Source organism: Cydia pomonella, chromosome 27 (assembly GCF_033807575.1).
Source record: "Cydia pomonella isolate Wapato2018A chromosome 27, ilCydPomo1, whole genome shotgun sequence".
In the NCBI taxonomy this organism is placed as follows: Eukaryota; Metazoa; Arthropoda; class Insecta; order Lepidoptera; family Tortricidae; genus Cydia; species Cydia pomonella.
In genome coordinates, this window is record NC_084729.1 from 3351795 (window position 1) to 3369907 (window position 18113).

Below are 18113 nucleotides of genomic sequence, written 5' to 3' on the forward strand. Positions count from 1 at the left end.
ACTTCCCTTTCAAGATTTGTTTTAGGGACCAAAACTTTTTCCAACTTACATTTATACGGCGGTCAACTTCGTGTGCCTCATTTTTGTCATCGAACGATATCTGTTTTCCTGGGTATATGTAGGATTTCCCATATTCAAGCGGCTTATCGTTCAGGTTTGTCGTGTTTGCGTGACTGTTTGTCATTACTCTCGTTTTGTTCTCGTTCATTTTGAGACCTACTTTTTCACTTTCTGTGTTCAAATCATTTATCATTTTTCCTAACCCGTTCCTTGTTTCAGCAAATAGAACAACGTCGTCCGCGAATCTGAGGTGAGTAAGACGATCTCTGTTGACACTAATTCCTTCCGATTGCCAATTGAGGTTACCAAAAATGAGTTGTAACACAGTTATGAATAGCTTGGGTGAGAGGGTCTCCTTGCCTCACTCCTCTGCAGATCGGTATTTCAGGACCTCTTTTCTCTAATTTGACTTGGCTTATGCTACCCTTGTAGATGATTTTCAGTATTCTTATATAATTTTCGTCAATATGACATTTGTTTAGAGCTTCCCAAATAGCATCATGAGAGATCGTGTCAAACGCTTTGGCGTAGTCGATGAAAGCAATATAAAGTGGCTTATTGCACTCTTTGTATTTCTCTATCACTTGTTGTGTCGCATTACATGTATCTGGTCTGTTGTAGAAAATCCAGCTTGTTCCCGTCATCCCGCAGGTATAGGTTATTATGTACGATTTCCTCCGACCGGCTGGATGGAGTCAGGCCGCGCCTGCCGAGTCGGGATGTGCCCGCTCCGGTACGGCCACGTCGGAAAATATAGATACAGACGGTAAAGTGCCAAAATATGTATACACATTAATATAAGGGCAATAAGGTCGTGCGTACAACATATTTTTTGGGACTTTGTTCGTATCGATATTTTTAGACGTGACTGTACCATCGGTCCACTTTCCCGATCTGTCTACTTTGCCAAAGGGTCCACTTTCGCGATCTGTGTACTTTTACCAAATGGTCCACTTTCGCGATGTGTCCACTTTCCCAATCGGTCCACTTTCGCGATGTGTCCACTTTACCAAATGGCCCACTTTCGCGATCTGTGTACTTTACCAAACGGTCCACTTTCGCGATGTGTCCACCTTACCAAAGGGTCCACTTTCCCGATCTGTCTACTTTACCAAACGGTCCACTTTCGCGCGATGTGTCCACCCTATACATTATGCATGGCAGAATCGATGGAATCCGTCCAGAGCCGTCCGCGTCCGCGAGCAGCCGACCGGCTTGCGACCATACAAATGTAAAATGCGCTCCGACCCCTCTCGTTCGGTGGGAATCGTCCTTTAGCGTAGATAGAACCTAGTGTTAATACAAAAGGGTAAAGAAAAGACATGTGTAGGTCTATAAAACTTCATTTATTCACTTTTTGGGCGCCGGCTTGGCCGCGGGCTTCTTGGCTTTCTTGTCGTCCTTGGCGGCCTTCTTCTTGGGCGGCGGCGGCGCGGTCTTCTTGGCCGCGGGCTTCTTGGGCTTTTTGGCTACGGCAGCCTGGGACAGACAGATATTTTTAGTTTTCACGTAAGGGAATGAATGAGGGCTAACGCGTCTAATTTCACCGCTAGGGGCGCTAGGTTAGACAGAGGTCTTTCAAAATGTCAAATGCATAGCTTTTTTGTGGAGACGTGCCTCGCCCGAGGCAATGCGGTCCGCAAGTGCGTTTACTTCGAACGAGGCACGTCTACAACGACCGAGCTGCTTCGCGCGACAATTTCCTCGCGAGGCGGCTCGTTGTGTGGACTAGCCTATTCAATAACTGACGACAGGGACGCATACTCTCTAAATACTTTGTTAACTTGATTGAAACTTGAAATTATTTTATTTGTCTTCCACACGTCGACACACCAACGGACTGGAGTCCCAAGTTGATGTTTCCTAAGGGAAGTTCTCTCTACCCTCGACATTCGTAACTCAAGCCGCACGGGCGGGAAGAGTAAGGCTTTCGAGGGATATTCCTTTTAATTTAAAATATCTTGGTTGACACCAATTTATTTGACAGGTATTGTTTAAGTCTTTGGATAAAACAACGAGTATTTTTCAAAATAAGATTTTTTGATCTTTAGGTCCTTGTATACTATGCACAGCTGCAAAGGTACCTGCTATTAAGGAATGCAGTTATATTTCTCTACTCTTCGTATTATCAGGTTTTATCACAAAAACCACAAGTTTATAACAAGCGTCAGACTATTTTGCACCACATTATAAACATCTTCGTCATTATGCGGGTCCATACAGAACGATCCGCCTCGCGAGGATATTGCCGCGCGAAGCAGCTCAGTCTGTGTAGACGTGCCTCGGCTGCGTTGCATCGGCCTGTGTGGATCCGGCTATTTCGTTTAATCTGTTTATTGTAGGTAGGAAATCAAATGTATACACATCAGCATGAACACTCGGGATTACGTTAACAAGTGGCTCTAAAACGAACAACGCTAGAAAGACTCACCTTGATAGCTTTCGTCCTCTTCTCCCTCAGCTTTTGTGCCTTGACTGCCTCATCGTCAGCGGGCAACTTGATCTGAAACGAAGCTACACTTGTAGAATGCTTCATCAACATATACATCATGATAATGATAGGATTATCATCAGGAAGTGTCAACGTGATAGAGTAATCATGGTTATCATAACCCAATGCTCTGATAAGAGAGTATCATCATTTGAAATAGTTCTGGAACTACCATAACACTTACTTTTAAAGTAATTTTTTTACGTAAGACTTCAGATTTAAATTTTACAGTTTAGCTCACGTTTTTGTAGTCTTAGTGACAACGCATAAGACCAAAGTACATCAGCTGCGTGTGCCGTTGGAGCCGCACACCTCACGCAAGTGATGTGCCTTCTCTTATAAGGATGAAGGGATATGAGAGTGTTCAGCGTTGGAGGTGATGGAGACCGAATCAAAGCAGAGAATTACAATAGTTATATTTAATGTTAACAGAAGGCTAGTTGAAAAAAGTGATTTAATCTATATACATGTAGAAGCTTATTTAGTCGCGTACAGTGCCACACTATGGATTGTTTATGAACTATTGCATACATTGATATGGCTAAGCTTAGAGAGCAAGTACACAAGTTTTCGGTAGATGTCACCTTAAAGAGGTTAATTAGGTACATTTCATAGGTGGTGCCACCTACCGACGATAGAGAGACTTAATCTATCTAGATTAGGTAAGTAGGTATTTAGGTATGCTAATACCTAAACTTGTTAAGATAGGTCTTAACAGAGAGTTAATTTTTATAACTGTCACGTAAAATGTTTGTAGACTTAAGTTCAGCAAATTAATTTATTTAGAAATGAAACAATATTTTTTTCAATTTAGCCCAAGCAAAAGAGATTTGAAAGGATGGTCATAGGGATCATCATTCGACGCGAGAGGTATGCGTACACGTGCACGTCTGCGCACACGCATCCAGTGTGCACAGGCCTTTAGGAGCCTATTCAAGCACAGATATCGCTGTTAAAAATACAGTTTTTATGGTCAGTTTAATAGACAAAGATGGTACTCACGCCTCGCTTCTCAGCAAGCGCCAGCGCCTTCTGGTTAGCCCGCCTCTGCTGGTCGAGCACCGCCTTCCGCCGCAGCACCGCCGAGAACGGGTTGAGCCGCAGCATGGCGCGCGTGTTGGTCAGCGGGTTCAGCTTGCGTGTGGCGCGGACGACGCGCTTGCTGTAAGGGAATAGCGGTTAGAATCGCGTGCTGGTGGCGTGTAGTGTGGGTACCTAATCTTACATTTTGCTCAGATAGTGTCAACGTGAGAGTAATCATGGTTGTCATAACCCAATGCTCTGAAAGAGAGTATCATCATTTACGTATATTAGACGGGTCCACAGAACGAGCCGCCTCGTGAAGAAATTGCCGCGCGAAGCCGCTCGGTCGGTGGAGACGTGCCTCGCCCAAGGCAGGTCACGCAGACCGAGCTCCTTCGCGAGGCGCTCGTTTTGTGTCAACCCGCCTATTCGAAAAAACGTGTTAACCGTGATATGTATGAAACCAAGTTGCAGGGACATCGAATTAAACATGATCTTATTTATACGTACTTGGGCGCGCGCAGCACCTTGCGGATCTCCTCGGACTTGAGCAGGCGCGACAGGTCGGTGTTGGCCATCTTGGGCTGCGGCAGGTTGAAGTTCTTCTTCTCCTTGGATGGTGTCTTCCATGAGCCGAACAAAGCGTCTACACAAATGGATTAATTAAAAATAGGATAAGGATATTTCCATATATGGTCAGTTTTAATTGCTCTCGAGAGTAGTTATCTTTTTTAGTTTCTTTTTTTCATAAAAAAAAAAATTTTCTAATGCTAAAAAAACGAACTATAGCCCAAAAAAACCGGATTCCAAGAAATAAAAAAGGAGAAGAAAGTGCAGTCTGACTTGACAGGAAATGATATAATATTGGGATGAATTTGGTTTTTCGTTGTTTTCTTTCATCCAATTGCCGCCCAAAGCAACTCGGTCGGTGAAAAAGTGTCTCGCCAGAGGCAATGCGGCCGAGGCACGTCTACAGACCGAGTTGCTTCGCGCGGCAATATCCTCGCGAGGCGGCTCGTTCTGCGTGGACCTACCCATTAACCAAGCAAAGTGAACAGTTGCTTAGGGCAACAAGGGCAGAGATACATCAAAATCTCAGGAATCGATTGAAATTCATAGATGGTATAAAAATTCTTAAGCATCAAAATACCTTAACCTAGCACAGCGTGTGATAATTATTGAGATAGATTACGACTTACCAAGACGGTCAAAGGCGGACTGCGTCCAGATGATGAAGCGGCCGACATGGCCACCAGGGGCCAGCGCCAGCAGGTTTAGCTTGTCGATGTTGATCAGGTCCACGCCAGGGATGTTGCGGAAGGCCTTGGTCAGACCCTGAACACAAATGTCACTTTAGTATAGATAATATAAGGTACAATTGAAGTCCGGAGGGTCGTAAAGAGGCGTGGTCCATTTTAAATCTCAAGTGGTGAACATTCAAGTTTAACTGCTAGTAATAGTAGTAATCTTTGCCAAGAAAGTTTTGAACTCAGGGGGGGTCAGGTTACGGCGGTTTCGCGGCCAGCTCCCTGACACTAGCAGATTTAGCACAGCTAATTCTAATAATGTACAATTTTTTTTAAAGATATATTTTGTAATAGTTATGTATGTATGTCATATATGGTCCATAGTTGCCTTGTAAAGAATACTTTCATTACATATTACAACAATATTTGGCGACTCTCAAGCTTGATCATTTTTGACTATATTTTTCTGGAGTTAGTAGTAAATATTTGTCTTCCAAACGTCGACACACCAACGGACTGGAGTCCGAGTTTATGTTTCCTAAGGGAAGTTCGCTCTACCCTCGACATTCGTAACTCAAACTGCACTGGCGGGAAGAGTAAGGCTTTCGAGGGCTTCATTAGCCTTGTATCAAGTATACCAACGGACCCAAACATTCGCGAATTCGGGGTTGGTCCCGTTGTAGAAGTTGCTTAATATGACATATATATTAGGGTGTCCCGTGAAACACGAAAATTTGAATTCAGGAATCTAATAGGATTCAAAAGTTGCGTAATTTTTTGTACATTACAGAAAACATAATATAATTTTTACCACCGTAAAATACCAGCTGTTTTATGGATAAAATATATTATTATTTAACTAAATTTTAATTCTGTTTTAATTTACTAAAAACCAATGTCTTTTTTTATAAGACTATATTGCTAGCTATGAGCTAGTTAGTACGGTCGCCAAATCTCAAAAGCCCTCTAGAAACACGATTTAATTGACTCGGCTCGGCCTTACCCACAACCGGTATCAATGTGTTCGGACAGTTCTCCTGATCACCGTACATGCGGTAGTAAAGCGGAAAAATGGTGGAGGGGATAGTAATGACGTCACAAAGATGGCGGCCGGACCTATTCTTTTTGGCGGTGTATCTCGAAAACCACTTAACCGATTTTAATCATCGAGGTGTCAAATAATAGCTTATATTATGGAGATTATTTCCTTTTCTACAAACATTTACGTGGAACCTATAGGAAAAAAAAAATCACAAAAAACAGTTTTTTTATAAAATTATTTTTTTTTATTTTTAAAAATCTCCGTAAATATTAGCATTTCGCAAATTTTGTTTAATATAAAACATATTGCTTCATTATCAAGGAATATAATGAGCCTTAAAACATACAGATCGAGTAATAAACAATGAAGCTACACTCATTTATTTGCGCATGGGTAACGATAACTGGCTTTTACCGGTCGAAACTGTGGTGACTGTTACGATACGTATTGAATGGAATTTATAGAGTATCGGTTTTAATTACTGAAATTATAATGACAATTATAAAAACCAGACACAATAATGTTACCTTACCTCGACGTTTAGTCTCTTTTTTCGTCTTAATCATAGGTAGGTACATATTTCTTTTTACTTAAAAATTTTATACAGGGTGAACTTTTAACCACCAGTCATACTCTGCGTAGCGACTTTATAGGTCATACTGAACAACTTTTACTATTAGTAGTCCCCAAGCCGCTCCGAGGCCAGATTTAATTGACTCAGCTCGGCCTTACCCACAACCGGTATCAATGTGTTCGGGCGTTTCTCCTGATCACCGTACATGCGGTAGTAAAGCGGAAAAATGGTGGGAGGGGATAGTAATGACGTCACAAAGATGGCGTCCGGACCTATTCTTTTTGGCGGTGTATCTCGAAAACCACTTAACCGATTGTATTCATCGAGGTGTCAACTAATAGCTTGTATTATGGAGATTATTTCCTTTTTACAAACATTTACGTGAAACCTATAGGAAAATAATAGTCACAAAAAACATTTTTTTTTATACATTTGGTTGGTAGGTTTGTCTTATGTTTTAAAGCAGTAAAATCTTTCAAGTCGAAACACAGTATAAATATACATTTTGTTGTCTAATCTAAAAGTATGATGTTCATTGTTTAAGACTGATTAGTGATTACTGAATTAAATAACATGCTATTTGTTATTTTTATTTTATTTTTTAAATCAGGTATTAATTTATTCACTATGTATCACTATACAGGCAAAATGTGTATCATAGTTGGTCTGTAAGTACTTACTACTTGTGTCGAATATAGGTATAAGATGAAATTTTAACCACCAGCCATACTCTGCGCAGTGACTTTACAGGTCATACTGAACAACTTTTATTATGGGACCAATGCCGAATCACGCAAGAAAATTTGGATCTGGAATGACACCCACTGGCTGTGCCCTACCACACAAAGCGAGATGACATTCACAATGCCCATACCTCTCTTTTGGACGTAGTTAAAGGACGTACCCGGGTCCATGACGCATGCTCGCCACACCGCTGCTTAAAATAAGCTGATGCACCGTAAATTGAACTGCGCAAAAATCGCAAAAAATATTACACGGAGATCTTATGGCAGACACCGTACCGGTGACGTAAAAGACGCAACTGTTTTGCGAACAAAAAAGATTCGCGTGAAGCACGTTACTGCGATTCCGTACCGTCACCGTTTTTTAAACAGCGGTGTGGGGAGCATGCGTCAAAAACGGTACGCATACGACGCGTCACTGCGATTCCGTATCGTGACCGTTTTTTAAGCTGCGGTCTGGTCGCACCTTGTATTGTATTGTATTCGGGCGATTTTTCCGCAACTCGACGACTTGCGCCTATTTTGCGTGATATGTTGGGGGTGGGCTAGTCCTGCCAGCCCAGCTCCTCGAGGAATCCTATCAAACCTTTGATGTTGAGTAGGACCTCGGGGAGGTCTCTCGGAGATCCGAGATGTTTAGCCCTGTATGGAGTCACTCCGCTGCATTCCAGCACCACGTGAGAGGCTGTTTCTTCTGTCTCCATGCAACCTCGGCACAGGGGACTGTCTGTGACACCTGTTGTGAAAAGATGTTTGTTAAATAGTCCATGACCTGTTATGACACTGGTTACCATACTCAGTCGGACCTTCCCTAGTTCCAGGAGCGCCCTTGTGAGTTTTCCGTTGATGCCAGGCATGGCTTCTTTTGCCTGTCTGCATCCAGTCTGGTTCAGCCAGTGTTCTGTGTGTAGTTTCCCTGTACGTGCCAGCAGCATTGAGCGTACCTTGCTAAATGGTATCGGAAGAATCGGTTCCGGACCAATCGCCCCCGCATTCGATCCTTGCCTGGCAAGCTCGTCCGCAGCATCGTTACCTCGGGATCCACTGTGTCCCTTGATCCATTGTAGGGTGATCTTGTTATTATGACATACCTCCATTAGTCGTTCGTGGCATTCGTGTATAAGTTTGGATGTAACTATATGGCTATTTAGAGCAATTAAGACTGCTCTACTGTCGGAGAGTATGCGGATGGAGGATCCTACTACGTTCCTTGCAGTGATGGCAGCCGCCGCGTTTATGATGCCCATGCACTCAGCTTGGAATACCGAGTTATGGGCTCCTAGCGGAGTGGTGATCGACATGTTCAGGTCTTCTGAGAAGGTTCCAGAGCCCGATCCGCTGTCTGTTTTGGACCCATCAGTGAAGATTCTCAGCTCCCGGGGATTGAGTCCTTCATGATTGTCGTCCTCATATAACTGTATTTTGTACCTTTTATCGAAGATAGCTTGTTTGTGAATCCGGTCCGTGCCTGACCTAAGCACTGGAAATTCGTCATACACCTTTTCCAGGCATTTTGTGTGAAGAGCTCCTGTGATGTTAGACCATATCTTGAGGGTTCGCAACCTTACCGCTGAGAGACTGGCCTCTTGCTGTATGTGTAGGTGCAGCGGTGGAAGGTTTAGCATGACCTCCATGGCTGCAGTCGGGGTAGACCTCGTGCAGCCAGTGGTGGCCGCGCATGCGAGCCTTTGAAGTCTTTGTAGTTTGTCTCGTACGTTGCCTAGGTTTGTTCTTGGCCACCAAACCAGAGCACCGTAACAGAGTAAGGGGCGGATTATCGTCTTATAGAGCCAGAGGGTAATTTTCGGGTTGAGTCCCCACCTCTTACCAATCATCCTTCTGCACTGCCAGAAGACAACTCCCGCCTTGTCTATCCGTTTGTTGATGTGGTTGTTCCAATTGAGTTTATTGTCGAGAGTTAGTCCTAAGTACTTAACTTCATCGGACAGCTGTAGTTCAGTTTGGAAAAGTGTTGGTCTGGTAAAGTTGGTCGCACCTTTATATGGGACAGTCAAATTTTTTTTTCGCGATTTCGGAATTGGTCCCATAGTAAAAGTTGTTAAGTATGACCTATAAAGTCGCTGCGCAGAGTATGACTGGTGGTTAAAAGTTCACCCTGTATAAAATTTTTAAGTAAAAAGAAATATGTACCTACCTATGATTAAGACGAAAAAAGAGACTAAACGTCGAAGTAAGGTAACATTATTGTGTCTGGTTTTTATAATTTTAATTATAATTTCAGTAATTAAAACCGATACTCTATAAATTCCATTCAATACGTATCGTAACAGTCACCACAGTTTCGACCGGTAAAAGCCAGTTATCGTTACCCATGCGCAAATAAATGAGTGTAGCTTCATTGTTTATTACTCGATCTGTATGTTTTAAGGCTCATTATATTCCTTGATAATGAAGCAATATGTTTTATATTAAACAAAATTTGCGAAATGCTAATATTTACGGAGATTTTTACAAAATAAAAAATAATAATTTTATAAAAAAACTGTTTTTTGTGATTACTTTTTTTCCTATAGGTTTCACGTAAATGTTTGTAGAAAAGGAAATAATCTCCATAATATAAGCTATTATTTGACACCTCGATGATTAAAATCGGTTAAGTGGTTTTCGAGATACACCGCCAAAAAGAATAGGTCCGGCCGCCATCTTTGTGACGTCATTACTATCCCCTCCACCATTTTTCCGCTTTACTACCGCATGTACGGTGATCAGGAGAACTGTCCGAACACATTGATACCGGTTGTGGGTAAGGCCGAGCTGAGTCAATTAAATCTGGCCTCGGAGCGGCTTGGCGACCGTACTAAGTGTTTTAAAACCAATTCTGAAAATAAGTACAAATGTAGTATATTGTTTATTTTGCTCCTTATTATTTTGAGCTGTCAAAATTCGAAGCTCTGTTACGTGGTTTATATTGAATAATATAAATAAAAATGATATCATTTTCTTTTATTACAGTCTTTTTTTATTTATTAACATCATAAATAATGAAAGAAGTTGTCATATAAAATATTTTAGTACCTTTTGAAAATTGTCCATAATTTCATTAATTATCGGCTGGTAGAACCCTAAAACTAATGTCTAGATTTTTAAAATTATTTTTCCCGAAATCTATAAATAAATACGCAACTATTGAGCCCTATTGCGATGCTGGTTTCAAGAATTAGTCAAATACGGGACACCCTGATATTTATTAATCCCGTAAATTATTGCAGGAGACTAAATAAACAACCTATATACACTTAGGTGCAAAAGTGTCCCAATACTAGGATCTTAGTAGAATGTGGAAAAGTTGACGCCGATCAAGGGGCCGCCGACATGATTAATACATAACAGTACTCCGAAACATTTCCTATAAATCTAAAGGTTAAAAGGGTCTGCTGTAAGTACCTGGTCCTTGTGGTAGACGATGAGGGGTCCGCGCTTCTGCACGCGGCGGCGGTTGCGCATCTTGCCCTTGCCGGCGCGCAGGCGCTGCGACTTGTACACCTGACAAACACATACAGTTATTCTCTTCAAAAAATAATTGGGACAATCATACACAAATCGACCTAGTCCCAAAGTAAGCTCCAATAAGGCTTGTATTGCGGGTACTAGTACTAAACTAGATTATGATACTAGTGGCTCTATGAGCTGTAGACCTGGACAACCCCCATGGCTCCGCCATTTCGAAAGATTCCCAAAAACTGAATCGACAAAAAAACTATATACTTAATTATAATCTTCTCCAAATTTCACTAGAAACGGTTGAGAAATGCGACCTGTAGAGTAGAACATCCGGACATACGAAAGCATTTTTTGCCTAAGCTGAAAAGGAGACCCCCACTAACACTCGGTCAGTAACTAAAATGAATTAGGAAATAAAAATTGTGACAATATTGTATTGTGCCAAATATTGTGAGCCCAGGGCTATGGCCAGGCCTCCTCCTGGATGTGGTTTTTTTCTCGAATTGGATTTGCAGGCTAGCGGGGCGTTGTTTGGTGATCCAAGATATATTTGATAGATATCAATTAAAAAAAAACTTAAATGTATAGAGAAAATCTATAACTCTAGGCACAGATAAGACACATATTTATGACTACTAACAACTACTTTATGGTATGAACAAATATCAGAATAACAAAATACTGTTTTATATTTTTAAGTGCTTGTTAAGTGATTGAACATGATAGCATAAACATCGACAATGCATGAAAGTCTTTATATGTATAGAAGGTGCCCACGAGGAGCCCGAGAGATTTTAAACACCCAAATTTCTGAAGCCAGAAGAAGGAAAAAATGTTATATGAGTTTAAGTCAATTTCACAAAAATATTTATTTTTGTTTATTTTTTGTATGTTGTAGTAGTACTCTTTATTGTACAAAAATACGTATTAAAAGTAACATACACTTAGTAAGAAGTACAAAGGCGAACTTATGCGTTTGAGAGATCTCTTCCAGTTAACTTTTGAGTAGATGAGAGGAGAGTGAAAAGAGGGTGACAAATGCAGCAAAATGTACAACAAGGTACCAGAAAAACGAAGGATATAAATACATACATATTTTATGGGATAAACATGTATGTTTTACAAATAGCGTTTACATATTATATACAAATCATAAAATATAAACGCTATTTGTAAAACTGTAACTCATTTTTTTGCATAGTGTTACTTGTCACCTTTTTGACATCATCCATAAGGACATATGGACTAGGTCCCATAGTGGCAAATTCGCCATCAAAAAGTCGTTTTGCACTAAGTAACAATAAAAAGATGTTCATTTTTTGTAAGTGGCTTTTTGACTCTGAAATTAGGCGAATTCCAAAAAAGTTGAAAGGACATTTTAGTCTTTAAATATTATCAGGAATATACTGTTGTAATCTCTCACAATGCTCACGGGCACCGTGAATAATTGAAATGTTTTCTATTGTCTATGTCGGAGAAGAAATAATCCAATCCGATTGTTTTCAAAAGAAGTTTCATCTGCCAACAATCTTGAGCTCCCAGAAATACATAAAGATCTGGGAGAGGAAAGTGTTGGGACTACTGAACTAACTTGCAGGATGGCGCCTTTAATTGCAATGGAAGTTTAGACAAAAAAAGCTTTCAAGTAACAGGTGCAACTATTAACATTTAGGACTATTATAGTTTGTCTTTTTTTTAAGACTTGAACCTCGTGTCATCAGTTGTTATACATTAGGCGGGTCTACACAGAAGAATCTCGGTCGGTGGAGATATGCCTCGCCCGCGGCAATTCAGCCGACGGCAATTTCCTCGCGAGGCGGCTTGTTCTGTGTGGACCCGCCTATTTAGGGATGACAGATCCTTTTCATATAGGTAACTATAGTTCGTTATTTTAGCATTAGAAAGAAAGCAAGCGTGTCTCTTTATTAATTTACGTTCTTTTGCTTTCATAACATAAACAATTTTTTTTTCTTTTCAATAAAAAGACATGTTAAGATTGCTTACCTTTATTCTTATGCTAAGAAAATTCACTATGCCTACGACTTCTGCAGTTAGTTCCATTTTGTGCAACAGCAGTAATGTGTTGGTACAGGTTACAGTACAGGTTTACCGTGAACTTCAAAAATCGATTTATGTATCTCTGCACCTCCAGAGTGATACATGTAGAGGTGTATATAGATGTACCTACCTTGAGGACATCAGACCAGGCCTTGACGCGACGGAGGAAGATCACAGCATTCTTGGTCTTGTTGATCTCCTGGATCTTGTCTGACACCACCAGGGGCATCTCGGGGACCTTCTCAATGATGTGGCCTGCAAATACAAACGATTTTAGTACTGGTATGTTGTTCACATACAGAAACTTTAGACAGCGAAATTTTAATTCTGAATTATGTAATTATTCAATAAAAAAATTGTGTCTTCCACACGTCGACACACCAACGGACTGAAGTCCAAGTTGATGTTTCCTAAGGGAAGTTCACTCTACCCTCGACACTCGTAACTCAAACTGCACTGGCGGAAAGAGTAAGGCTTTAGAGGGTTCACTAATATTAATTACTTTTGGTGTCCTCATACTAATTCGATGTTGTTTCAGTCACACACCATTGAGGCGTGAATAGAAGACGCAATTCCAACGTGACATCGTTCAAGGTCATATTTGAATGACGTCACGTTGGAATCGCGTCTCTTTCTGTAAACTTATTCCAACACGCTGTGGGCAGCTGGGATACAAGCGATTTGGTCGCAATGTTTGTATAGTTTTCCTCCTAGTTTTGATCACAATGTATAGTTTTCAACACTGCTCTGTTACCTGCCCCACTGCCTGCTGGCGTCCGGGAACAGGTTCAATCACTGTATTTGTAGATAAAGTCGCGCCGACCTGCTGTCGCTGGCGTCTGAACATCTTAACGGCGCGGTCTAGACGCCAACGGCGTTCAACACAGTTTATACATTTGATTCAGGTCAATGGCGTTCTGCAACCTGTTGCCCGTTGGCGTTCAATCCTCGAACTAAATAACATTGCATGCATGTTTCGTGACTAGTGAGTAACATATCTCACCTCGGGCCTGCACTAGCGCGGGCACGCCGGCAGCGGCCACGGCGGCGGCGACGGCGGCGCGGCGCTGGCGCAGGTTGACGCGGCGGTGCCAGCGCCGCCACGGCTTCGTGGGCGCGAACATGCGACCACCACGGCACATGTTACCGAACGCACCCTGGCCCGATCTGGGAAACGAATAATACAGTCAACAATGGTTCCTAGTTCATTCTGGGCTTAATATATGAACGAACTTGACCGGCCGCTCGTCGGCCTCGCTAAGTCGCTGCCCGCTGACATCCAGACTGCAGCCTAAGGTTTCTATTATTAAGCACATTTAGCACTAACCGTTTTTGTGTGTGATTCCTATTAATGAGACAATTATTTTTACTGCATAATCACAACAGCCAGAAAACAACATGCTTTGGTAGAAATTGTAGTAACAACTCTGCACCCGTGTCTGCTACAGAGCAGACCCAGAACGCCATGTCGCTACGTCGCTGTTGCACTAATCCGCAGTAACACTCAGAAGCATGGAGAAAGCTCACTGAACGTGGACATTTAGTGCATATCCTCTTAAGTTTACATTCTTGTGATTTAAGGAAGAAAGGGGATGACCGGTTTTTAAGTAAGTGAGTAAATTATTTGATATTCTTACCTGTGGGTACCACCACCGCGAACACGGGGGATACGCGCTACGGCGCGACCGGTACCCCATGACTCAGCGCTAGTTTGGTGACCTGATTAGAAAAGAACATCATGACGACCACATTCATCAAACAAATAAGTGGTATCCTAACCTAACGAATATTTGTCAACAGGCAGGCGTAGGAACATAGAACGAGCAGCCTCGCGAGGAAATAGCTGCGGGAAGCAACTTGGTTTGTGTAGATGTGCATTGTCCGAGGCAACGTGGCCGCAGGTTTGCCTCGGACAATGCGCAGACGGAGTTGCTTTGCCTATTGAGCAATTTCTAATTTTATTGCATCATTAAGCAATAACACTTTACTCGCGGCGCAATTTCCTCGCGAGGCGGCTGCTGCTGTGTGGACCCGCCTATTGATGAACAACTTACATTTGGCCTGAAAACTGTACATATTTAATAAAGAAAACTGTAGTAACAACTCTGCACCCGTGTCCGCTACAGAGCGAACCCAGAACGCCATGTCGCTACGTCGCTGTAGCACTAATCCGCAGTAACACTCAGAAGCATGGAGAAAGCTCACTGAACGTGGACATTTAGTGCATATCATCTTAAGTTCACATTCTTGTTATTAAGAAAAAAAGGGATTACCGGTTTTTCATACATATTCCTCATTTCCCTCTTCAATATTGACATTACGGAAAATACTTTTTTTAAGATTGTTTATTGATTATAGCTATGCCCTTTCTAATGCTATGCTATGCCTAAATAGCTGGAAAGAATTGGATGGAGAAAGCTAAAGATAGAGAGAAGTGGAAGGGAATCGAGGAGGCTTTTACCCTAACAGGATCAATGTATTAAAAAAAAAAAGTAGCTAACTAATATATACATACATAAATATTAAGATTTTGTTTATTAAATCACTAACAAACTAAAAACACATTTGCTGCAAATGCTCTTTCTTTAGTTTGATTATTTCCGATTTTTTGATTATGAGTTAGGAACAAAAAAAAGTACCATACAATTTTTTTTTCTTTGTGAAAAGCATCTAAAAGTCTGTCAATTCAAGACATTTTCCAACCCTTTTTATTCTTTTTCTTTGAAAGAGACACTTGTACTACAAGGCTTTCCTCTTTATGGTAGACTTAGAGTTAAAACTTTGATGTGTTGATACAGTTGATCCCCCTTAGACAAAAAAAGGACAGTTTGTGACCACAAAAAAAAAATTTTCTCACCTATTCTCACTGGAAAATACTGAGAAAAAAATCAGCATTCAGTTTGTTGTTACTATTGGTGACAACTGAGAATTTTCTTTCTCAGTAGTTACCACCAACAATAACCAAACCAAGTTGGTGGTAACAACTAGGAATTTTATCCTTGGTAGTAACTGATGGGAATAACCACAATTAACATAATAGTTATACATACCAGCCTCCTTGTTCACGCTGTAAGGCTGCCTCGCGTTCTTGGACATGGACACATGCACATTGTTGACGAGATCAGGGCGGATGGGCGCCTTGAACACGAACGGGAGCGGCAGGGCAGCCCCGGCAACCACCTCACTCTTCTCAGAGTAGACCGACACCAGCGGTCGGGCGACTGATAGACTCTGGAATTTAGAGATATTTTGATTCAAATAAGGATTTTTATACTTCAGTTAACCTATTTAGAATTAATGTACAATGTATTAATTGTCCCTAAACAAGAAATGAGACAGTTAGCAGTATCATGAACATTAACAGTGAAGCCTGAAATAATATATTTGTCAACGACAAGATATTTGCAGAAAGGTGTTCAATTCCTGGACCTTAAAGGAAATCTTTTAATAACTGTAGAATATTCTATGTTTCTAAGAACTTTTTGGAATCTTTGGAAAATGTTTAACTTGATTTACCTGTTTTCATAAAAAAATAGCCAAGTGTTTAATTCAGAAAACAGGGGTGATTAAACTTTTTTCGTCATTATCCTGTCCCGTTGTCCAAGCACCGACCAACCTCGATGCGGTTTTCAGTGTGTCCAAGGGACAATAATGCTTTATTCAAAGAGATGTGACAATTTACTAAAATGCTCAGTGGATGGCCTACCGGCCTGGAGTGGAGGATTGGAGGCCTACACTATCACATAAATGCATGTTTGATACATTAAATAAGTATTTCAAGAGTGGTTGTCCAAGACACCAAAAAGTTGATCCACCCACAAAGAATAGGATCATAAAAACAAGGGATAACATTAGCAACTAAATCCATATTACAGGCCAACATATAGTATCCTCATACAGTCTATGGTCCTATCCGTAGTATCATTTCAATTGGAACAGAGTTGTATTTCCTTTGCTTTATTCAATTCCAAAACAAAAGAAATTCTACCATATTTCCTTCTCTGTTAATTTCAAATTCAACTAGCAATGTGTTCCACACGTCGACACACTGCCAGGCAGGGGCCTGTGCAGTGTTTCCTAAGGGAACTTTAATATCCCCCTACATGTACCTGAAAGGCCAATGGAAGCTCAACCAGGAAGAGTTCGGGGTTTAAATATGTGTAAACTCTATATAGCAACAATAGAGAATTTACGTAATATAGAGAAAAAAAAATTCTTCAGTAAACTATAGCCAACAAACATAGACGTTATACTTTACTTACTGTTTCTGTATCATGTTCAATGGAGAAGGAATAGTTGTTAATTGGTTTATAATATAAATAAATTAATAAATATTGTAGATTATACAAGATTATAAACTGTTCATTGTAAAATAAAAAGAGAAGAATTAATCTTCATTGTGTAACTAAATTATAACAAGTGCAAGGTTAAACAACATAACAATATTATTTACATGTTATACAGTATACATGACACCCAAATCTAGTGGAAAATATATTTAACTTCAAAATCAATAGTTAACAGTCTTTTGTTTTGTTACAATATATCTGAGAGTAATAAAAGTATAGAAACGAAAACCAACCTAACCTCAAAAATTTCGAATCAACCTCAAAGTAAAATAAGACTGTAGTTTCGTTGACAACTATTGAAAGTTCGGATAAAACTAAAAAAATATCAATTAAGACCCGTAATTAAACCAAATAGACCGAAACAAGCGTTTATGCGACTCGATTTTAGAGTCCCATGCAGTGATCACGTCGTGGTGTAAACTTCATTCTTCCAGATATGCAAGCCAGAAAACCGTCTTAATTATTGAAAATGAACCACTTACACAACTGAATTATCGATTAATAACCGTGCGAAACTATTGGATTGATGATATTTACACGAAATAACTTTCAAACACGTGGACCACTCACAATCGAAATGCCTTAAAAAAATATCACTTGCACTTGTTTATTTCGCCCACTTTACAAATTTAATGTATGCAATCCACTTTAATTTGATAATAAACTTACCATTTCGCTATTTAGCGAAGAATTTCCTCCAATAAACACTATATGCGGCGGCACAGACCATCCGCCATGCCACGGAGGAGTAAAAAGACCGGAACTGGAAAATTTTGACAGCACCTTTAAAGGGCAGTTACCAGATGACAAAATAGAAAATAAAAATTATATAAATGTGAATATATTAAAAATAATTATTTGATTATGTTTGCTAACGTACTATTTACATAATTAAAGCAAATAACAAAATTCCTTATTCCAGTTCTTAAAGAAAATTATTTTTGAAGGTAAATTTTCAAAATCAATTTAGTGCCATGTATTTAGCTTTACAATAGACAAAGAAAAACATTTTGTTTTTGTCATTTCACAGAGTCGAAGGCAAATCGTGTTTCAGCCTAATATTT

At 40.4% G+C, this 18113-nt stretch overlaps 2 protein-coding genes across 2 annotated transcripts in view; one reads left to right on the forward strand and one right to left on the reverse strand.

The window, feature by feature from the left end:
- LOC133532768 (adenylyltransferase and sulfurtransferase MOCS3) overlaps positions 1-18113 on the forward strand; it is a 230477-nt gene that overhangs the window by 50582 nt on the left and 161782 nt on the right. The gene's annotated exons all lie outside the window — the stretch shown is intronic.
- On the reverse strand, positions 1388-17866 carry LOC133532775 (large ribosomal subunit protein uL4). Its single transcript, XM_061871574.1, has 11 exons — positions 17719-17866; positions 15751-15931; positions 14338-14419; positions 13704-13867; positions 12831-12955; positions 10586-10684; positions 4774-4909; positions 4085-4220; positions 3554-3713; positions 2492-2563; positions 1388-1539 (listed from the first exon to the last, which is right to left on the reverse strand). The coding sequence occupies exons 1-11, from the start codon at positions 17719-17721 to the stop codon at positions 1411-1413; spliced, it is 1287 nt and encodes a 428-aa protein (XP_061727558.1). The 5' UTR covers positions 17722-17866; the 3' UTR covers positions 1388-1410.